Source organism: Rhea pennata, chromosome 5 (genome assembly GCF_028389875.1).
Source record: "Rhea pennata isolate bPtePen1 chromosome 5, bPtePen1.pri, whole genome shotgun sequence".
NCBI lineage: Eukaryota > Metazoa > Chordata > Aves > Rheiformes > Rheidae > Rhea > Rhea pennata.
In genome coordinates this window covers 4,227,501-4,251,583 of record NC_084667.1, presented here as the reverse complement: position 1 = coordinate 4,251,583, position 24,083 = coordinate 4,227,501, and the positions used below count along the sequence as shown (strand labels likewise).

The window sequence follows — 24,083 nt, the reverse complement described above, 5'->3', positions numbered from 1 at the left end:
TTTTGGTTCCGGTTGTGTCAAACCGCTGAAGGTGCAGAGCTCAGTTTTGTTCAGCAATCTCCAGCAGCAGGATGTATGGTTTAGGTAGAGTCATTAAGAGGTTTTGGTAACTGCACTCTAGTGAATTTTTACCGTGCGTGTGTAAATGGGAGGTTTTTTTGAAGATTTACTTTCTCAACTCCAAACGGGTTTGAACGGAACAGTCTAAAGTAAAGGTCGTAAGAATGTTTTAACATGGGCAATGTAACATGTTTTCCCCTACCTTCATTCTTGAAAACAGCTAAAACAATTTGACTGAATTGTTTCGGCAATTTAATCTGCAGCTGATATCAGAAATAACAAATCTAATACCTTGCTTGTGGAATAGCATGTATGCTACTCTGTGAATTAAAATAATATAAAATCCGGGGTTTTAATTTTTCTAAATACATAATTTACTAAAAACATATATTTTTGTTCTATGTTATTCTTTGCAATAATCTGTTCCAAAATGGGTTTCTGTCTGTCCTGGAAAATATTTTTCTAATTAATCAGCGTGCTTGCAAAGATGCTACCATGTCAATTAGTTACACCAACAGAGCAAGATGAGGAAACGGAAAATCTTCCCTGCAGCTCATGTTCTAGACAGATTAGGTGAGGACTGTTTTCTGGCAATACTTATTCAGGCTGATTGCTGGAAAAAATAGTCACAAAAGTATCCTGGTAGTGTTATCAGAGGCTCAATAGCATGTACATCTTATGACTGGATGTGCTTCTAAAATCACATTAAATTTATTTCATTATATTAGGAGATTGATGTCGGCTACTCTCATTTCGTTCTTACTAGATAGCTGGTAAACAGGCTGAATCCATTTTAGGGAAACAGGTGGCCCTCATCATTTATGTTACCTGTGGAAGTGCTGGCTAACACACTGTGCAGCAGTGTCGGAAGGGGATGTGGCTCTTTAATCCTAATTCCTTTTTAAATTGTGCCAGTTTTGCATTGGTTAACTCATTTTACTGTGTTGTATGCACTCCTGACATGCACAGAGGTAATTAGGTAAAACCAGGAGCCCTGAGTTTGTTTGTTTCTGTGGAATATTTATATGCCTACCTAGCAGTCTGAAATAATTTTTATAACTAAACAGATTTTAGTTATAGTAAATTTCTGCAGATAGCATGCACCAAGTTTATGATCAAGGTGGAGTGTAAAGCTCATGTTAATAATAAATAATAAATAATAAATGCTGGATGAGTGAAGTGTATAAATGCAGTCACTGAGATGTTTATTTTTGTTTATTTTTTATTGGACAGTTCTATGGAACTTTAGAGATCTAGATCCCAGGCAGAGCTGAATGTGGGAGTAGATAAATACAGATATGTTTTTTGACCTTTATAACTACAAAGATTCATACCAAAAAAAAAAAAAAAAAAAAAAAAAAAAAAAAAGTGTGCTGGAAGCACAAATTTGAAAGTCCTAGATTAGACATCAGGTGTTTTGCTAATTGATCAACTATAGAATTAAATAACAGCTTATGCTCACGATGCATTGATGGTTCTACACCATATGGCTTTTCAAATACTGCATCCTTCCAAACCAGGAAGGGTCCTGTAGAGAGCTACTACGGTAGCTGAATGTCTCCAGCAAAAGCTGACACTCATCAATAAATTTCCGCATTGATAGTATAAATGCATCATGTGCCAAATGACATCAAATGATATTATCGTAAATGGGAAAGTGCCCGTCTCACCCATGGCAACATATTTCTCCTATCTTTTTTATTACCGTCAAGTGGTTCTAACAGAAGTCTTTCTTGAGATCTTTGCAGGGGAAAATGGTTTGCGCAGTGACAGCAGATTTCATACTGAATAGCTTAGTATTTCCTGCTGACAGCTGTCCAGTGTTGACCACTATAAAAGCAGAGTATTTTAAGAACCTTTTGTCTTGGCTTGCATACAAAAGGCTTTTTCAAGGTGTACATTGGCCTGACAAACCTGGGCAGCTTCACACAGCTAAAAAGTGTTTTTAAACATTGCAGAAAGCATGAAGTAATTTCCAAGGGGAAGAATGAGATGATCTGCAGGTATGCCCAGGGGTATTCTCTCGTGGGAAGATACTGTGGGAAAATTTGTTGTTTGATGCAATCTACCATTTTCCAGAGGCAGAAAATATCAATCTTTGTAAGCAAGGAATAAAAGTTATCCCTGGCAGAAATGGGTTGTTAGCATGAAAGGATGGGGAAGAGCACCTTCACAGGAGCAGCAATCCTCCTGCTTCGTTTCTGCTTCAGTTCAGACATGGGTGAACTGGTGTTTGTCCTTGCCTGTGCCTTTGCCTTGTAATCTACTCTGGAGAGGATATTACTGTTTGTTCTTTTCCTGGCACGGTTTGCAGTACCAGGTACCTTCAGGATAGCATGCCCATGCATTCAGACAGTAATTCACAGTAGGCTGACATTCAGCTTTCTATTAAATGATTCACTAGAACTGCAGGAGAAGGTGAAGGTTTTCTCCTGCCTTTCTTTTGCCTTCTCCTCTTAACCTCACTCCATTTTCTCTTGCACATTTTTGGTCTTTGAATTTTATTTTCAGAGTTTGTTGGTCCATCTTTACCTCTCCTCTTTTTCCTCATTCCTTACTTTATAGTTATTATATCTTCCCATTTTTCAGCAGCTTTCCAATGTTTTCCCCCATTCAAGAGAGCTTTAACTTGTTTCTTTTACTACTCTCCCTCTTTATTTTTAAGTTATACTCTTAAATCTTCCTTCTTTCCATCCTTGAAATCTATCAAATACATCTACTTCCAGCACATTCTGGAACCCACTTTACTACTCCTGAGAAGACGTGCTTTGTATCCTGAAGGTAGCAAGGAGGACCCAGAGATGTCAGGTTGATTTGGCACAGCAGTGCCTCAAAGCAGGTGAAGCTATTCAGAGGTGATGAACTGGAAGGAGGAGATGCTGAACCAACTGGTAGTGCAGGAAATCAATTTATCTGAATTTGACATGTTAAAATCGCATTTATTTCCACTGATCATTAAAAAATGAAAAAAAAAAGGAGAGAAGAAGAACACTGAGCACCAAGGTGTGTCTGTAAAAAGAATGCACTTATATTGCATAATTTTTGGCTTTGATTTAAAAGACAATTTTTCTGAGTTAAAATAGTCTTTTTCATTGGGATTTAATTCCTGTTATGCTGTATGTATTTCAAGCTAGAATAGTAGTGTGTAATCTCACACTTGAAATGGATATTGTTCTGATTCTAAAATCTACACTCTAATACTATATCTTAATTCATATCTTAATGGTAGACATTTGTGGATCTGTTAAGTCAAATTTTAGTGCATGTTTCTAGGACATGTTTCTTCTCTTTCATGATGAGAAAAAATACCTGCAAAGCTCTCATAAAAGAACTTTAAAAATTAAACAAGATACTACCCAGTTAATCACATTTTCTCCTTATTTTCTGACCATTGCAATACAGCATTTGTTTTAGGACCAGAATTTACAAATGCCTCCAGGTCACACCTTACAAAGTAATACTGTATCTTAGTACAGGGTGCCAGAGTTTGACAACCTATTTGCCCCATCTGTGTGACTGGGTGGAAGTTCCCTGATAGCTGGAAAGGGAAATTTTACTATATTATGTGAAATTTGTTCTTCCCTCTTTTTTGATAAAAGTTTCTAAATGTTTGTGAATAAAATCTTTTAAATGTGAACTGAAATAATGTGCTTTTTTCTGAATCTGCAGGCAGTTAATTTTCAGGCCTCTACACTTGTTCGTAGATATTTCTGGCAGCTCTTTAATGAAAGGTGCGGGATTGTTCATTGTGCTGTTCTTCAAGGGTGGCCTTTAAAAGAGCATTGCTCATACTCTAAAACTGATGCCAAAGGCAGGTATTGGACCTGCTTCCCAGAAAGACTAAACCAAATAAGCGTATGTGTGCCAGAAGAGGTGTGTGAATTTTTTATTCTGTTTTCTTCTGGTCAGTTGGGCAGGGTATACGTCTGCATGGCCAGAAAGACAAACAGGAACCAGTCTTGTGAAATCATATGGAAATACAGGGTCAGCAAAGAGATAAAGGAGATTTATCTTCTTATCTGGAGTTAGTAGAAAAGGTGGATGCAAAATAGCAGTTTGGTAGAACTTCCACCACCTCTCTTCCTCAGTAGGATAAATTTGGGAGCATCCACTTGGTGGGTCACGCTCGCACTCACAGCCTGCTTTGGGCTGGTGCTGGCTTGCATATACCTATCAGTTGTGACTTTCTTATGTAGATGTGTGTGTACATATGTGTGTGTGTGTATTTAATCTGCATCAGTTAAGAGTGAGTGTCCCTTGGCTAATAACGAGAAAGCAAGTGGTTTCATCCTTTGGGCCTTGTAAATGTGTGTTGCAAGAGGCGATTGTTTTTCTTTTTTCTTTTTTCTTTTTTTTTTAAGACAAAAAGGGTATAGGGATTTTCATTTTATATGTGAGCAGATACTGCTTTTCTACTCTTCGATATGATCCACGCAGCAGCAGTTTTAAATCTCCCTTTAACATTAATGGAAATTGCTTATGCCTCAGTCTAAAAAAAATTACTACTTATCTTTTTTTATCACTCAGTGGTGTAAAAAAATCCCCCAAATCCCTACTTTGTCTATTTGGTTATAACAGTATTCCATGCTTGCATGCTCTCTAAAATACAGTGACCTCAAGACAGTTTAGAAGGATCAGTGTTGTCTGTTCCCGTATTGTAGGTGAGGGAAACTAAGGCGCTTTAAGATTTGAGGAGTGGTTCACACATGACTGTTGAACAAAGAACAGGGAATCTGTGTCCTCTTTGCTAGTCCCTTGACGCTGGACTTGGAGTCTTCCAGAAGATTACAGGTGTCAGTGCCTCCTAAAATTTGTTTTTCAGGAAAAGTTACTAGAACTTCTGAAAATTAATTGATGTAAAATAGAAGGTTTTAGAAGATTATAAGCAGTTCAAAATAGTCGAGCCAATCTGTTGTATTTGTGCTCTGCAGCCCTGCAGTTCAGACAAAGTCAAAGATTAAATATCAGTGTTAGTGGTAAGATTTAAATCATTTTAAAAGCAATACTTCTGCACTGAAACTTTTAAAGATGTGCCAGAGTGAGCCATGCCTAAATGCAGTGGTAGCTCCAGCTCACGCCTTGTGTGTTCCCTGTGGAGCTCAGCATAGGTGCTGGATCGGCAGCCTGGGAAAGATGGTCCACCACTAGAACATAGGCAAGAGTGGCATGTGTCCCGATCTCAGCCTGAAGAAAACATCTCTAAAATGAGGAAGGGGTTTGGTTCATATAAATTCCCCCCCTAGTGTTTTGATGAAGATTACCAGTAAGATTGCAGCTGTATTTGGATAACTGGGATCACGTTGTCATGGCCAAAACAGGAGTTACAGACAGGTTACAAACCTGCAGCCTTCTGGAGATGAGAAATGAACACCTGTAGTAATCGATGGAGAGTTTTAAAAGGGCGTGTTGGATTTGGGAGATTTTAGGGACCAGTTGTCGAAGCAGATCTTACATTAGTGCCTTGAAAAGATGGGCCCTGCCAAGCAGTGCGCTAGGGTGGCTGGACGTACACGATCAGTCATCATCAGGAAACTCGGAGAAATTTGTTTTAAGATTTTCGTTCAAACTCGAAGCACTGTCAGCGTTTATGAAGTTGGTATTTCTCTCTAAACGCAAATGTGCCCGCTCGCTCGCTCTTTCACACACGCACACGTTTCATAGCTCTACGCTGGATGCTGGGTGAACCATTCATTATTGACTTTTTCTTTTCCTCTTTGAAAGAATATCTGCCCACATAGTTAAAAAAAACAATTCTCTGTAGGCTTCATCCTCCCCGTGCAAAAGTGTGTGGGTTAGGAGTTAACCCAGCTACAGTTTAAGGAAACAGCTATCAATTCAGCTCCAGTGCCAGGGACAGACTGGGGAGAAGTTCAAAACCAGAAGGGAAAACAGGAGCTTCTGGCTTGAGAGGTGCAGTGGACGGGGTGAATTCCCACGAGCGTTGGTGCGTTTGCGCTGCTGCTTCCCTCTTCCATCGTGAGCATGATTTGTGTCCGCGTGGCCCCGACGCTGGCTGGTCACCCTCCTCCCGCGCTGACGGCAGCTGCTGGGCTCCAGGCGGGTGGGAAGTTTGGAAGACTCGGTGCTGCCACTGGCAGGGGGCACGTAGCCTTCTGAGCCCCTTTGCACACATCACACTCCCTAAGGAGCGCCCACGTATTCCTTGCAAACCCTGTGTGGCAAATAACATAAAGCAACTTGTACGAGCCTGTGCTAGGAGAGAATGCTCCTACGTGAACGTCTTTCCTCCCTGCTTCGTGTTCCTCCTTCTCACGAGCCTTTTTCTTTGCTTACAAGGATAGCAGAGCACAAGCTTGCAGGCAAAGGAGCTTGCTGCTCGTTTCTTTCAGAGCTCCCACGAACATGTTTCTAAATCTTTGAATTTTGATAGTTGACCACCAAGTTGCATGTATTTGTCTGATATATGCTACTTCTTTACATTTACGCTTGCCACTTTTTTTCTCCAGAATGAAATTCATCCAGTGTTTTGTGTTTGCTATAAATACACAGCTCAGCTGTATTTCTATCCTTTGTGTCAACATTAAAATTCCCTTGTTCTATGTTTAGCTTGAATAATTACCAAACCATTTGCAATTAGAACTCTAGGATATGACCTCACACCGATTTATTCCTTTGCCTCTTTTTGTTTTTAATACATTTCAGATACTGAAAATACCAAATCTTTGTCCTTTTATTTTGATGTTTATCAGTAATGGAAACATTCCAAAACAATCAGCCAAATACCTATGCTTTGTTCATTTATTGCCTTCTCTGAAGATAAATTGACTGTACTCAACTCTCTTCAGCATTTTTCTTCACCTAGATATTATTGCCTTGTGCAGCCACCCCAAGGTGACTGTTATCACTTAATTAAATCCTTGCACGCTGGGAAGAAAAAACAACATTGTTCGTTCATAACCCCAAGGAGTTTTTTTTTTTTTTCTTTAAGCCACTAAGCCTTTTCCCTGTTTTATTAACTTATTCCTGGCTACAACAAGACATACTTTGTTGATGAGCAAAAGGTTGTATTAGCTTTTTATTTTCTGGGTAAACTTATCTTTTCTCTGGGAAAAAAAGTGTGGACATTACAACAAAGAAAAAAATGGGATCTCTCCAAACCCTGCAATTCTAGTAAAGGTCTATGTAAACATCAAGCTAGTAAAGAGAAACAGGGGAGTAGCAGGAAGGAAATGAGAAAATAAAATGCAAACATAAAATTGGAGCAAGACAAAAAAACTAAGATGACGTGTATATACACAGAGAAACTACTGCAGTGCTAAGGGGAAATTGGCATAAAGAATAGCATTTTTGAAGAGGAAGATATATCAGGGCTCTTTATGTTACTGTCTGGGGCAGCATCTTTTTATTAGCCTCCTGGTTAATGTCCTCTCTCTGCCCATTGATTTTAGACTACAGAACACTGTGCTCTTGCTTTTACCTTTGCGTATTTTTTTTCCACTGTGCACAATCCTCGGTTGCTACATACCTGAAAACTGTAAGAGGAAACGTTGCAGATGAGCCATTCATTGAATATGTGAGACCTGTGGTCTGCTTTTATGTTGTTTTAAGCACAGTACTTGATATGAGAAAGTTCACTTGAAGCAGTGAGTTGCTAGAATAGGTGCAATGATTTAGTTGCCTTTTAGCTCATTTCTAGTCCATTAAACGAAGGACCAAGAAATAGGCTTATCTGTTCTAAAATTTGGGCTCAAGCAACCATACGTATTTGTTCATGATGCTAAATCATTTTGCCACCTGCTGTGTTCAACAAGCATTTACAAGTAGTAAACGCTATTTAAAGCTGTAATATTTGCAAGAGCAGTTTATGCTGTGATATTATTTGTATGAAAAGCATAACATTTTAGTGTGTAAATAGGAAACAACTTTTAAGTAGCTGGATAATTGTGGTTTTTGAAATATTGCTGCTTGTAACATGAAGACTATAATCCTTGTTGGTCAATGGTAGCAGTGGAGTCAGTCTCCGGAAATCCCCTGTTCTTGATAAAGTTTCAGCCTAATTCTGGGATTTCTTGTTTATATGCATTTAAATTCTTGTCTACAGCTTTCTGAATCAAATTGTTAATTTTACAACATTTTTACAGCTTGAATTTCCCATTTAGCAGTAACAATCTTTCAGCGGGCCTTCACAGACTGGGAATGCTTTACAGTCTGTGTGCAATGGATCTGCTGTCCGCAGGGATTTTCACCCATACTCTTTGTTTTTATCTAATCTGTTTTACCTTTGATGCCTGTAGTCTATCTACTGATCTGTCTGCACATTTTAATGAACATATCACTAAGGTACCTAAAGTCCCTTTTGTTTGGAATAAAGTCAAAAGGAAATCCATCAGATATTAGGATTTTAGATTTGGTTTGGTTTCAGATTACTATTAAAGAGCAGTTTAGGGGAAAAAAAATCTGCACTGAAGTGTAGAATTTGGTATAAAAAGGTGATTTTTTTTTTTTTTTTTAGAAGGAGCTATATTTTGGGCATCAGTAAGAGCTGTAGAAGTATAGCTGAGGACAGAATTTGATATTCAAATTTGGGACTCTGGGCAAACTCGTTTCAAATAGCTGTGGTATATATGTATTTTCTATTTGCTTTCCAAAACCATTTTCTTTTGCTTGTGGGTTCCTGGTTGGAAATTCTAGTTCTGCATTTGTAATATTAAATGTGTTTTCATAAATAATTCTAATACTGGATTGTGATAACATCGGATAGGATAGTGACTTCATTGCAGGATTGGGCAAAGGCACAGGTAGCTTGTGAAGGAGAATTTTATTCCAACAAAGTATAGCCAGAGATGTATGTCAAGTTACAATGTGGTGTAAAGCAAGGATGCTTTACACAGCCTTATAAAACTTTAGTTTATGGACAACATGAACGTCCATCTTTTAGCATTTTGAATATCTATGCAGTCTGGAATGGTTATTCTATCTTCTATTAAAAACTATAATTTAGAAATAAAACTAATTAGCCTTAAATACCATAGGAAGTCACCTCCAGCAAGCTGAATTATAATCTGGCTAAAGATAGTACTAGGCTGAAAAAATTGTTTTGTTTTAAACCCTAACTCATAACTCAAACAATCTTCTCAGATGTGGAAAACATTTGGTTATATTTCTGTTGCAGTTATTTTTTGTGTCTGCTTCTGCACTTTCCCATCTGGTTTCAAACCAGCATCAAGGAAGGACTGATAAAACACCATTTCTTTTTCACTATAGTGACTGAAAACAGATTGAAGAAATTCAGATAAATGCTGGAACTCATTAGAGCATGGCCACTTAAATTTATTTATTTTAAGTAGAAAGCGTTGCTGCCAATTAAAGTGGCAAATTTACAGGCAGAAATCTATCTGCGTTGCTCGGTCCGCTGTGTGTCGGGCAGCACGCTCGTCTGGACAAGGTTCCAGGACAGCACCCGACCTGGGAAGGCGCTCGCGCAGCAGCGTGAAGAGCACCGGCAGCATCCCGTTGCCTCTTGGATTCTGGCTAAAGGCAGTTTCCAGAGATTTAAGGAAAGGGAAGAAGAGAGAGGGAAAAAAGCCGCTACTGAAACAAGAAGAGGGATGTTTGAGGAAATTTTGCTTACGAAAAGGTCGAAGTGAAGCTTGCTCTGGAAGTTCTTACACTGATGCAACCCAACCAGCGTTTCCCTTTCGGGAGCGGGTTACTGGTGCTGCAGCTGCTGCGGGGGACCCCGTGAGGGCATGTCAGGCGGGGCGCTGCACCCTGAAGCCCTCCGGGAAAAAGGCAGAGGAACATTTTTGCCTAGGTAACAGTGAAACTGCATTGCTAACGGGGGGAAGAAAAGAAGTTCCTGCTTGAAACCTTGTGTTTCTGCCTTCTGTTGGTGGAGTCTGGACAAATCATGACACCCCTCACTCCTCCGTGCCCTAGAAAATAGGATTTCATTATGGAAACACAAACAGACCCTTAACTATCGCAGCAGTCACAGGTGCCACTATACTATATTAACTTGTTAAAAAAAAAAAATAATAATATAAACCTTCTTCACTGAAAGATTTCCTCTGTGCTGTTGATATGCTTGAATTTATGCAATGAGCTGGTAAACAGCAAAATCCGTACTTATCTTTACCTACACAGGCATTAGAGGTGCACTCAGGAAAAAAGAAAAAAAAATAAAAGGAAAAGGAGGGAGGGAGGGAGCAAAGCAGCCTTTCCTCGCAGCCCGGGGTGGGTGCGAGTCCCGCTGGTGGCAGAGCTACGCGCTGCCTTCGCGCCGGGTCTCGTGTGCCGGCTGCGAAACCGAAGTGGAAGGTCAGCACAGCAGTGGGGTTTTGTGGCGCCAGATTGAGTTGATTTCCTGCGACCGTGCAGGTCCAGACCTCCGATTCCGTTCGAATAATTGGTTTTCACGTACACGCGCGTTCCCACCTTCCGGCGAAGCTCGGGCCGGGAGCGACGCGCGCTAACCTCGCAGCACGGGAAGGAAGCGCTGCCGCGCGGCCGAGAACGCGCAAACGTCGGGTAATTACTTCAGGGGACTTTTGAAATACTTCTATTATTAATGGCGTTCTCTAACTCATTCCAGGAAATCAACTGCTTTTTTTTTTTTTTTTTTTTCTTTTTTCCTGGCAGTCTCGCGTATTCCCAGTACTCTCGTGTCCCTTGTTCCTGACTGCACGGGATGGAGACCCGGGAGGACCGGAACAGCGCAGCAGCGTTTCTGTGCTCTTCCCTCTTGGCTTTTATTGACTTTTGTGTCTAAGACGGTGCAGGCTGGCTGAGGCTTTTCCTGTGCTTGGGGCGTTTGTAAGGTCTCTTTGCTATGCAAATTACGTGGTGTCTAAAACCGAAGGAACTCCTACTGCGGGCCGTACTGCAGCGGAGGCTCCCAGAGGGTCTCCTCTCCGGTAGCCGTCTGCTGTTGCCAAACCTGGAGGAATTTCTCTGAGACCTCTGATCTCTGTCAGATCTAGCAAAACCACTCGTGGGTTAGAGGGCTATTAGCAGCGGGACAGACGAAGACAGGCATACAAAGCATAAGAAACCGAGTTGAGAGTCGGAAGAACCACTTCACAGGCCAGTCCTCAAAGGGACGGGTTTGTTCATGCCCGTATAAACCTGACTTCTTGGAACTAAGAGGTTCTGGTCGTGGCAGTCCAGATTCTTGTTGTTTTGAGGGTCACGGGATTAAGGCATCAAGTGACACTAACAATTCGGGGAGCTTTTGTGTGCTGGTCTTACTGGAGAAGCAAATAACTGCTCTAATTTAGTCCAGCTGTGTATGGATCCCAGAAATCCTCAGAGCGGATCTCCAAATCTTCAAACCTGCAAAACAGCTGGCGGAAATCTCAGGGGCTTTGAACTAGGCTCTGTCTCCGTTGCCTTACAACACGGGGAAGAGGATGAAGACAAGAACACAGACGTTTATCCTTCTCCACCTGCCTAGTAAGGCTCACACTTGAAATGTGACTGGGTTGAATGGACTTAGGATTCGTTTTTAGTATTCTCTGTTCTTGTCATTTCTGTATTCCCTCATTAGTGAGGTATTCTCTTTCAAGAAGGGTATGCATCAGTACGATAGGCCAGGCAAAGAACTCAACTCGATTTCCCCTTCAGATCCATTTTGGTTATCCGTATTGCCATCTGATAGATTAAATATGCTAAATGCAGGTCGCTCGTCCCGTTCGTCGCTGAGCACAGCCTCTCTGTTTCGTATGTGTAAAATCCGGTGATGCAAGTGAGAACACATGTAGTCAGCTCTGGGCTTGAGGTCTCATTCCAGCAAGCCACTTGTCAGGATCAAGCACTGCAGCGTCTGAGCACCTATTGAGTGCAGATGTTATTTTAACAGTGCAATTAACTCTGTATCACAAATTCATCCCTGTAATTTTTAACCTAGTTTTTTTGGACAGCAAATATTTATACAATTTTATCCATTTACTTTAGCATAGGGTCAGATTGTATAGACTTAAAAAAAAAAAGAAAAAAAAAGAAGCCAACCAAGTACACAGCTATACCTGTACAAGGGGTGAGGACAGAAACCACTGGACAGTCAAATCCCGTAGGTCTAACGCAAGCCAGTCCGAAGCCAGGTATACGCTCAACCCTGACCTGAAGGGACGCCATTCTCAGGGCAAGAGATATGTAATGCAATCGCTATATGATAACTCTCATCCTAAATAGATGTAGCTGATCGTATTAGAGGGCAGGCAGTTATTGGCGTTACGGTCTGCTGGCCAAACCATCTGGCGCCAAAACTAGGAATCCCTATATAATTCGAGGCTAGGAGCTCATCGTGAATTGGCATCTTAAGGATGAAAGGTCAGTGCTTTAATACACAACTCCCACAAAATTGAATTTTAATTAAGTGAGACAGCTCTGAATCCCTCCCTCAGGAGTCCCTTTTCCTCCTTTTTGCTTTACGCTGGTGTATTATCTCGCTCCTCTCAGACAAGAGAATAGCAAAGACAGAGGGTAAATATTTTGCCCAGTAAGTTTTTTACTTACCTCTTCAACAGTGGTTATTATAGGACCTACTAATATAAACTAGCTTTCATTTTAATAATAAATTGTTTATGCAGAAGGACGGACAATGAAGAATTATATTAGTCAATGAGAAACATGTTTTTTTAACCTTTTCTTTTATATATATATACACACACACACACACACACACACACGTATATGTATGTATATATATGTGTGTGTGTCTGTGTATATATATATGTCTGTGTATATATATATATATATATATTTTATATATATACATGGACCCGAAAAATTGTCCACTGTGGTGGAAATGCTATGTGGAAAATTAAATTTAAGTCTATTGCCAGTAAGCTTACTTTTCTCAGTTACCTTTCAGAGGAAGTAGTACCAGGAACCACGGAGGTTCACAGACCTCAATCAGTCTGCACACCACAGACTGGAAAACACTGATTTACCCAGAGGGAATGTACAGTTTCCTGAGCGTCTTCTTGCTATAAAACTGCTATAACATCATCTGCATGCCGGGGAAAAGATTACTGTATCGGTTGCCACCTTCCACTGGTTCCAAAGGCAGCAAAGGAGGTAAAATCACTCTTCTCTTGCCGCTGGGTACTGCTCACCTTCTGAAGCGCAGTGCTCGGAGAAGACGGCCTCCTCACCGCCGCTGGTGTAAAACCGTCCGAACGCTTCAGGCTGCAGCAGGTCATGGGGCTGTAAAAATCCTAACGAGAGCCTTACTTAGAAGTCATCAGGGTTCTGTCGTTTAACTCAGTTTTGTAGTTGTTTCCTCTATTTTTGCTGTGACAAAGTTGTCTGCATGTTACAGGAAAGGTTTCGCCAAAATAATTTATCTTCTGATAAACTGGGTACAAAACGTGCAAGATCTCTGTCCTGGAAACTTTTTTTTTGCATTAATAGGTCTCTTGCTCTTTCTCTCTGTAAGTATTACAATATTACAATATAATCTAAGGATATTCCTTTTCTTTTCCCTACTGCAATGCCAGATTTTCAGCAGGACTTGCTAGTTTTCATTGTGCTGTTTCTTAACTGCATTCAGGATGGTTTCGGGTTTGGCAGCAGTATAAAGTGGCCTTCTAGAAAAAAATCAAATTTAAATTACTACCTACAGCCTGGAGATCCCTAAAAATCTTTTCTTGCTTCTGCATACAAAAATGTCAAATTTTTAATCTCTGATTTTTTTCCTTGAACAGCTCACAGATTTTTACGCTTTCAGTGATTCTCAGGCTTATCTCCGATATTTGCCAACCTGTTATCAGTGCGTGAACCTGGGAGTGCACCTTAAGAACCCAGTTGCCAGCTTTCAGACATTATTCTTGCCTCTCAACTTTTCTCCTCTATATTCTTCCCTTGCAACAGGGCCTGATCTGGAACAAAATCTCTCTTTTTTTAATCAAGTGGTGAAGCTGCCCCTACGAGCTTTTCCTGTTTTGGTTACATAAACACCCTTAACTCTGTAAGTCTGGAGAAGGATGTGTCAGGAGAATCAGTAAAGTTTATTCCTCATCCCTTGCTTCTTGGCTTAAAGCTATAAAGAAAGATCTGCTTATTATTGACACATTTATTTTTCTGGCATTTCCTTCTCGTCATAAATTGCATCCTGACCGCACGAGCAAAGAGCACGAACACGACAAATTAGGAAGCTGGCATCAAAGCCCAGTCTAACCACATCCTCTGAGCTTGTCCTCTTACCTCATCTTTTTTACTGTGGTTGTTTTTTTGCCAACTATATGTCATTAACTCACAAGCAGTCCATGGTCAATAGCCCTGTAACCATTATGGTGGAGGGTGATATAAAATGACGGTGGTAGGAGAGTTGGAACCCGAGTTTTCTGTGTGTTTGATGATGGGATTTCTAATCTGTTGTTGAAGGCTTGTAGCCCAAAGAACCCTGCAAAGACCCACGTTCTTCTGTTTTGTTTGGGACAATTTTGTTCTCTACAAGAGATTAAAAAATGCTGAATTAAGCTTTTAGAGATATCTGCGAGTGAGTGAATTTAATTGAACTTTAATTGTCAGTTTTTATTCATATGTAGAAAATACATCACGCACAAAGTCACGTTGCCAGGAATACCATTCCCGTCGTCTCACTGCACGTGGCTGTGAAAGCCCGGGGTCGGATTTTCCACCTACGCGGTTATGCTTTTGTAGGTTTGCTGCCGTTGCTGGAGGACGTTACCCTGATATCGTAACAGCGCGAGCGCGGTAGGTGGGCACGGAAGCTGCGATTCAGATTTGTGTTAGCCGCGCTCCAGGCTGTCGCTGTGTCCTCCTTTCGTTTTAAAACCCAGCCCAAGAACAGTTACCGTGTCAAAATGAAATTCACTTTTTTTGTTATCCGTAGTAAGTTAGGGTTTTTTTTAAGCAATCCTATAGCAAAGAAAGTGTACAAAGATATGTGTATTAAAGAGAGGGACTATTTGCTTAGGTAACTACTGATTCTGTCCCCGACTCTCTTTTAATCAGGCTAAAATATTTTTGCTGTTATTGGAAATTATATGTCTAACTGGTGGCAGGCTTTGTCCTCAAATTAATGTTCAGCTCCAGTTATAATATCATTATGTCATAACAGTAAAAAATTCTAATTAAGATGATCTGTTTGCCAGGAAAAAGTTTAGTATATCAATTAATCTGTTTTATCAGGGGGAGCATTCCCGTCCCCAGCCCCTATTTCCTGATCAGAGCCTGAATTATGAGCAAAACATCACAGATGCGTGCTGCATTGGACAAAGAACACATGCATGCATTTAAATCATGTATATCTTACTTTTTACTGATGTAATTGTGAAATATGTTCTTTTTGCATTCATAATTAGGGGGTGGAACAGATGGTGAAGGCTTAGTTTAAAATGATCTGTCATTAAAATAACCTAGCCTACTGGTAATTCTTCACTCTAACTGGAGTTTAGGTCAGGGTAACAGGGGTTTTTTGCAGCATTGGAATACACTAGAAGGAATTAGGGACTTCATGGATAGTGTGAAATAACGAGGATATTCCTCAGAAGGACACTGTAGTAAGACCACAGTGAATTAAATTTGTCTGTGGTGGGAATATGCAAAAATAGCTGGGACAAAATTCCTCTGACAAATATAAATCCATTTAGTAAGATGCATTATACATTAGCGCGTATTCGGTCAATGTGGTACAGTTAGTTTCACATCCTGAACGGAAATAACCTCACTGTTCTACAAATACTGCAAGAAGCGCTCAGTATTTTTGGCTAAAAACCTGTACCTTACATTTTCATATTATTCTGATGTCAGAGGATATAAATTAAAATTATTGGCATTATTATTCAGAGGTGCTGCAGCAAGTGACTTTTACATCTGAGTCTCTCTTCCGTCATGTCTCCGCACTGACTTTCTGGGAGGTGACAAGGGAAATCTCGTGTCAGTCCTGCCTGGCTAGCCTGGGACGGTTTTCGGGAACAAGAAAAGTGGCTGAACAACGCAGATACGTGCACGTCTTTAAAACGCTTATTTTACTGTTTCCTCTAAGATTCTGTTCTCTGGCTGCTTTGAAGAAAGCATATAGATTTCAGCATGGTGTTATGATAAATCTTCTCAAGGAGGGGCCGGCATTAACATTTGTGTCGGTTCTTTTTCATCTTAATCCAACCTTGGTTAATAATCAGAAAATTCTACATAGTGGGTAAGAAGATGTAATTAACCCTTTGACCCCGGAATCTTAATTGGTGCCTGTTGAAAACAGTGGGGCAGTTTGGAAAAAAAAAAATTAAAAAGTAGCCTGTGGTGATTGAAATAGCATAATACATAATGGTTTTCTGAAATCAAAAGTACTAGGGACCTTCAGCTGTGATCACGTTTTGCACGTAACCGGTAGGCGCGGGCTTGGGCGGGAAGTTGCCAGTCGTCCTGGGACGGGACTGTGCCAGACCTGGCCCGCGCGGCTCGCGCTGCCCGATTTTAGGGAGCCACACGAGATGGGGTAGGGCAGGGCTTGTGACAGTCGACTTCACTTACAAAAATAAAAAAGGAATGAGAAGGCACTTTGCTAACAGAAGATGCTCTACCTCGATCTTCGTGGCCTTTCCTTCAATGAAAGGAGGCCGTTTTCTGGAATTTTATGAACTATCGGTGACCTTTGCAAGCCCTGTTTCTATATTATAGTTGATGAAATCTGAAACACAAATCCTATTTGCCTTTGAACTATAGAGAAACTGTTTAAGAATCCTGGCTGGATATAACGCTGTGGCACTCGCTTTAAAAGCGAGATTTGAAAGCTGACTAAATCCAGTACTTTTCTCGCATTTATTGTGTCATTAATTATGCCTCTGCAATGCAAATAACAGTTCCAAAGATTTCTCCTCGTTACTACAAGATCGATTGCAGATAGGTAGAGTCAGTAGTATCCCGTTCTGTTCTTCACGACACCCGTGCTGCGTTTCCTGCCACCTTTGTCTGAAGTCTGTTGCTCCCTTGACATGCACAAAGGACAGACGCTTTATGAAAAATTGAAAAATTTCAACACGCATTACTTAAATAATAAATATTCATAAATAATACCTATGAATAACGAATGAGGCAGTCCTTCAGAGCTACTGTTTGACCTGTGTAAGGAACAACAACGCTGGCACAAAAGTGTTGGGTCCATCTCAGCTCCTTCATTCTGGTGGTACAACTGCCTCGCATTGAAAGCTGGCTATTTCTTATCGTGCTGCTTTGTCATTTTTCTTTAATATTAGTGCCTGAGCTTTCTTCTCTGGGATTTTGTTCTAATAGCTTTGCATTTTGGGTGCGGAAGTAGTTAGCTGTTCCATAGGCTAGTAGTTGGGCTTTTCCAAAGAATGATTAAATCAACTTTCTGATTTTACCCAACTAGCAAAATGCTGAATTCTGCCAGTTTGTACACTCAGGCGTAATGGCAGGAAGGAAGGAAAGGAGTCAAAAGAGTGAAAAGAAATTGAGAAAGGAGGTGTGACCACCACTAAGTAGCCTCAGTTGGTGTAATGAAGTAATTTTATGGCCTGGGAAGTGGCCGGTCATACCAGAGGTCAGAGGAGTTCGAGTATCCTGCAGTGGCCCTGCCAGTCCATCAGTGATACCTCCTACGATGCCGCTTGCAAAACTAACAGGCGAAAGTCAGGCATAGCCTCCCAGAAAGGAATAAAAGAACCGGATGAAGGGTTAAAACTGTTTCGCTTAGAGAAGAGATTCAGGGTGGGTGGTGGCATGGACAAGTCACAAGTGAAGAAGGGAGTGATGTGAAAGACAGACATCCAACACTTCTCACTTTAAGACTCTTTCCCGTTGCTTGTGACTGCTCCAAATTTTATTCAGGAAGGTTGAAATGTCTTTTTGGTCTTGTGCCTACCTGAGACTGTTTTATTTATTTATGTTTTTACCAGCAAAGCTGGTTTCAGCCAATTCCAAGAACAACACTGAGGAAAATATTTCTGCTTAATCTGTGTGGGTTTTTTTTTTTTTTTAATAATTTTTGTTTCATTAAGAGATCTGAGTTCCTAAATAGGGTGATGCTCACTTAGAAAATAACCAGGAAAGCCTTCGATGACTCAGTGTTATTTTTGCTGTTGTCGCAAAACCTTACCCAGATATGCCAGATAAATATGCACTAGTATAGCGTACAGAACAGAACAAATGGTGTATTTCGGTATTTCTGACAGTGTGCGGAGGCATCTAGGTACGCCCTGGCGGATCCAGGAAACCCAACCACTGCAGGTGGGCCGGCAGTCTGATGCGGGGTGGCCAGCTGCTGCTGCGTGGGGCGAGTGGCGTTCCGGTGAGCCCCTTTGTGGGGGGCCGGGGAATCAGGGTGACGGTTCCCGCAGGGGATTAAACCCGTTTCCTCAAAGGAACGTGGAGCAGAGCGTCGGGAAGACTTAAACCGAGACCTTCCAAGGTTTACTCTTCCGATCTCTCTGTGACGGGGAGAGTGGATGGCAGCAGAAGAAATGGCATCTAGTGGAGGAGACCAAATGTGTAAAGGTTTCGGTTGCCCTTGTGTAGTTCTGAGCTCGATCTTCACTGTTCCAAATTTTCCACCTGTTATTGATGTTAAAATTCAAGGAACTGATGTTAATCGTCTGAAGAGAAATGATGATGATTTATAAGAGGCTATAAATGGCTTGCATAATATAAATGTTTTTACATGAAGGAAGTCTATGTAGATTTACATTTTTATTAATTCATAAATATAAATTAGAGAGAGCCTTTCTTTAATGCAGTATCTTTAGTGAAGGTTTGTTTTCCAATGTGTGGTTTATTCTTTTGAGAAAACACAGATTTTTGAACTAATTCCACCACCCACTACATCAGAGAGGGGTGAACACTTGCCAAAGTCAGCTTCTGACCAGCAGTGTGTTAGAAATTAATCAAGAAGCAAAAGAATCAAAAAATTAAAAAGCCTCAAAAATGACTGCTCTGTATTTGAAAAGGAGTGAAATGATCACAGTGACTTTGGCATCGTTTCCTCCAAATTTGTGTGCATCTCTCTTATCTTGTTCTTCCAAAACCATGTTGATCTCTTAAATAGTACATTTTTACTTTACACATACTTCTGTCCCAAGGCTTGAATTAGAGTCTTGTTTCCTGAGTTGTATTAGCATTACTAATCTCTATCATTTTGTGTTTTTACTTTGGCTATAGTAAATGCTTGTTTGCCTATAATCAGCTTCATAAAAAGCATAAAAGTAAAGGCATGTATAGTGTATGAAAGGCAGTTTATTCCTAGTGAAGATTTGTTCTTGCTCCTAGAGGTATATTTTCATCCTGATGTGCACTGATTTACTCCGTGTATCAGTTTAGAATATAGTCCTTTGTTTATTAACTGAAGTCATGTTTCCAAAAGTGTGCATTAATCTGTGCAGTCGTATTTTGATTTTTGCAGTTGCAATGGAAAACACATCCAAAGACTTGAACCTGTCAGAATAAAAATCTGATCCTAGAGTTTTGCACAGAAGGGATGAAATTCATAGCATTTCTATAGACCTAAGCTGTAAATATATTTGACAGTAGTCTGCTGATTGGCTTTGTTTATTCTCTCACAAAAGGAAAATGTGTGTGTGTGTGTGTGGGGATGTGTATGCGCGCGTGCGTAATCCTCAATTAATTAACAAATTATTAAGGTCCATAGTGGCCCAAGTGATGATAGGATTTTATTTTCTCTTTCAGAGTTTTTGGAAGGGCAGATTCTCTCCTTAGAGTCTGTAGTTGTCTTTTTTTTGTTGTTTTCTTGCATACCATTTGTTCACAAAGTGACTTGTTTTCGTTATTTATTTGTTCCTATAAAAATTTGAAGAATAGTATATTTTTCTATATTTTTTCTATTATGCAGATGAAATGAATTTTATATAGTATATGGCAGATGTAAGCAAGACAAAAAGCCCTTAGAGTTTAGGAGCTACTGGCATCATGTTTTGTTAATATGTAGATAGAACATAAAGGAATTGTCTTAAGGATTCCAATTAAAACCATTCCTGCAGAATTCAGAACATTTTCCTCAATTTGCTGTGTGATGACTATGAATCTATTTCTGTCTTCAATTTAGTATTTTTAATCAATTTTTTCCTTTTTTTCCTCTTACTTTGCAGTCCCTGGATGGATTTGTATTTGCACTAAATCAAGAAGGAAAATTCTTGTACATTTCAGAAACCGTCTCCATCTATTTAGGCCTATCCCAAGTAAGTAAATACTTTCAATTCCAGAACATAATTGTGTATGATGCGCTGTTCTGCTTATCATACTTAAGGAACTAATAATCTGTTTTCTGTATTTTGCATGGATTATTGAATTAGTTATTTAAAGCTGCATGTGGTTCATCCTGAGAAGTAATTGAAAAACGTATCTATCAGTGCTGAATGTTCAGATAAGATAAACTTGGGCCTGAAAACTTTTTGCCACAGAGGATCATTATTAATTTATTGAGAACAAATGAAGTTTCTTTTCTCAGTTGTTTTGAACTTTAAACCCCTATACCTGGTAGGAAAGGGACACACTAATAGTACTTCCCTTGTGCCCTATTACTGGCTGTTTATGGAGTACCCTGCATTATCCAGGGAGCTGACACGATGACAGGGAGTCATTTGGAGTCAAGAAATGCTGAAAGAGACCATTAAAATGGCTTGCAGGAAGGGTTTCAACAAGGACACATTTTGCTATTTTCACAAATGCTCACTAGTATGAAAAGACAAAGTCATTAAATATAGCAGTTTGATTTCTTAATTTAATTACAGAAAACTGTTTTTCAGAGGTTAAAAGGCTGGAGAAAAGTGGGTGGAAAGTTGCTTGTTGCTGTTTATTCCTACTCCTGCTGCATTCAGAAATATTTAGGTAGAAGAGGTTCGTTCTGCTTGGGCTTAGAAATGCAGCAGCGAGATTTTGCATGATGATTTTCAGAGTAGGGTAATCTACTTCCAGTGCAGTCACTCTAAGGAGGAAAAAGGAAAGCTGAGATAATATTTAAACTCCTTTAAATCAGGAACCGTACTGCAACTGTTAGTACTGGAAACTGTCAGTTTTGCTGTACCCCAACCAATAATTAAGTGGAAAATACTAGCATTTGATGCAGAAAAAGACCAAATTTAAATATTATCTGGTGAGAATCAGAATAGGTGTTCATTAACTCCTGCAAGACCTTGCAAACATGTGGCTGTAATATGTACACTAACTGTTACTTTGTGTTGGCTTTAGCAAACCAAATGATAGAAAGGGAAACAGAGCTGTTTCCAACTCTTATCAGTATTTCTGTCTCTCATTAAAGTCTCTAGTTTTGTAATAGGCTTTAATCCCTGCCTTAATCTGTTTGGGACCTTGTATCAGGAATCTCAGATTTTGAAATTGGTGCGCCACTATGTTGCTAATACAGTAAAGAATCAGAACTTTAATGTTTATTATTGTCTTATGCTCATATTAATTTTTTATGCATAGTATCCAACAAAGTTTAATAAGCCAGTAAAGAAGAAGGATGGATAATTAGTTTAAGCAGGTAAATGCTAATTAGGGAACTCCTGAAAGGCATCCATTATACACTAGCTTAAAACAAATTTTACAGCCCTGGTTAGTGGTGTAATCCAAATTCTGTCAAGGCAACTGCATTTTCTGTAATTGAGATGTGTATGTTTGCTTTGCATAACAGATGGCTCTGTATGCTTAGACTGATAGCTAGGAAAATAATAATTGCATTATTCTGGCCAAAAGAATATTAGCTCTTGGGTTTTGGCCATTTCAGTCAGTCCTCCTGCCAGCACAGCATATGCACATATATGGATTGGATTTTCAAGGAAATTGATGCATCTGGAATAGTGTGGCCATCTGAAATATCATCTGTTCAAGAAAAATTTGGCTTTAACCCTATGCTAGCCTCCTGTTAAAAGCATTTTCTTGCACTGTCATTTTAGCTGTAGTAGTCGGTAAATCTTCCCTTACTCTAAGCTTACATTGTGTTGTTGAGGCTTTACGTTTCATCTTTATCCCCACGTACATTTTGAGCAAGAGTTGAGATAAATAAAGCAATTATGTGTGCATGTTACAGGATTTGATACATCAGTACAAACATCTCTTTGCATTCACTGCAGAAGTGATTGATGGAAAAACTAACGAAAAATCAGGACTAGGACTATGTATTTTAATATAGTTATAGATGAAATCTGCTGAAATCCACTAAACCACCTCTGATTCTCACTGTTCTTCTGTCTTTATGGAGATATTTTGTATTTTTCAAGCCTACTGTATTTGTATCTGTTTATGTATTGTTCTCTTGGTATAATGTTATATAGCTAGGTCTCTAGCAATGACAAAATGAATGCTGGATCTCCTGACACTAAACTAGTATTCAAAGAGTTATTTGTTACAGGAAACATTAGCAAAAATATCCGTAAAACAATTTCTCAAACTATACATGGAAATGCTACTCTTTCCGCTGTAATAATCTTAAAAAGCTCATGAAATCTGAATTTCTGGAACAGCAGTATGTGGTGCATGCGGTATTGCATTCCACGCATTGCAGGCAGTGCCTGCAGGTGAACACTGGTAGCTTCCTACCCTGATACTCCCCAACTCTATATTTGTATAGAATGCAACTTCTAGGTAGTTTTGCAAGTTCAAAAACATTTTTATTTGACTAATCTTCTTCCAGTTCTGGCTTCAGAGTGTTACTTTGTACTCCAATGACTTTTCAGAGACTTCATCCTCATTTATTTTCTCTTTTTTAATAGTATGCATGGAAATGATGTACAATGTATTTTGTACTTACCAAAGAAAAAAATCCAGTGTCTTTCAGCTCAGGGAAAATAGTCCCTGCACTCGAATGTAGCAGATGAAAGCGGAGTTTTTCGCTGGACCCAATTTTTCTCTTTTCTGAACTTTGAGAGCCAGTGGTACAAAACAAATGGATGCTGATTTTCTAAGATAGCTGCAAGGGTAATGGTAAAGAAATCTGATGAAACAAATGTCTCTGGAGGTAGTCTGGCAGTGATGATAATAAAGTTACTTGTGGCAAAACTAGCTGTATTTGAACAGTAAATAAAAATTACGATAAATAGTCTTTTGACATTGCAATGAATGTACGTTGCATTTGCAGACATCCATAAATATATATGTTTTGAGCACTTTATCTTCTAACCAATGCTAACCACGAATTTTAAGTTAGTTTGGAAGACGTGGATTTTAGGATGCTCTTCTGGAGCACTTCACTGTGGAAGTGGAATTCGAGCAGTTTCAGAGAATACGAATGCATATTTAAAGTAGGCAGAAGACCCAGCGTTAGCTGAAAACTAGGAGTAAGAGAAGAAAGGCCAAAGAAATGAGCCAAAATCTCCCAGTTATGTTCCTCAGTCTGTATAAATTGCCATAGCGCGGTTATACGTGAGGCAGGCTCAGATGCTCCAACTCCAACAGTATTCAGCCAGTCTGGGAACTGTAGTATTTCTTAGAAAACTCCTGCTTGCTTAAAATCACGCAGAGCAGCCAGAATGTCTTCCTCGGGCTGGACAACAGGCACTGATGTGAAAACCAACCTGTGACGGCGGGTTTTAGCCTTGTGCCGGCAGGTAGCTTTGGATGTCGGGCCAACTGCAGTCTTCTCAAAATAGCCAGTTCCTGATTTCTTTTAAGAAATGGGAGGAGACTTGGAGGAGAGTTTAACAAACTCTCAAGTCGGCCACCACACGTGAACGCTGACGGAGACGCCGACGTGAACGCTTACCTAAGAGACTGCAGCTCGTTTGCGTAGCTTCGTTTGAGACTTAGGCCAACAGTGCACTGAAACACCACCAACAACAGTCGGGGACAAAAATCCATCCAGAACACAGGATAAAATTAAGAGACCTCTAAGCCGTCAGGGTCAGGAGAAAATACTGGGGGCTGATAAGCTGGCTGGGACACTCGTTTTCTGGAAACCAGTTCTTAATCGTCTCTCACTAAAAGTGGGGCTCAGGCAGGATATTGTGCATTACTTTCCTTGTCTTCCCTTCTCTGTGAAGCCCACCCTAGAGTAAGACATTTCCTGCCGTTGCTTCTAGCTGTCCAGGACGCAGAGCAGGTCTGCAGACTGGCCGGTTTGAAGAAAG

At 40.0% G+C, this 24,083-nt stretch overlaps 1 protein-coding gene across 1 annotated transcript in view; it reads left to right on the top strand.

Annotated features, from left to right (window-relative positions):
- NPAS3 (neuronal PAS domain protein 3) overlaps positions 1–24,083 on the top strand; it is a 586,029-nt gene that overhangs the window by 379,696 nt on the left and 182,250 nt on the right. Inside the window, exon 4 of the mRNA XM_062576748.1 lies at positions 20,109–20,198. Coding sequence (XP_062432732.1) covers positions 20,109–20,198 — 90 coding nt within the window. The remainder of the gene's footprint in view (positions 1–20,108; positions 20,199–24,083) is intronic.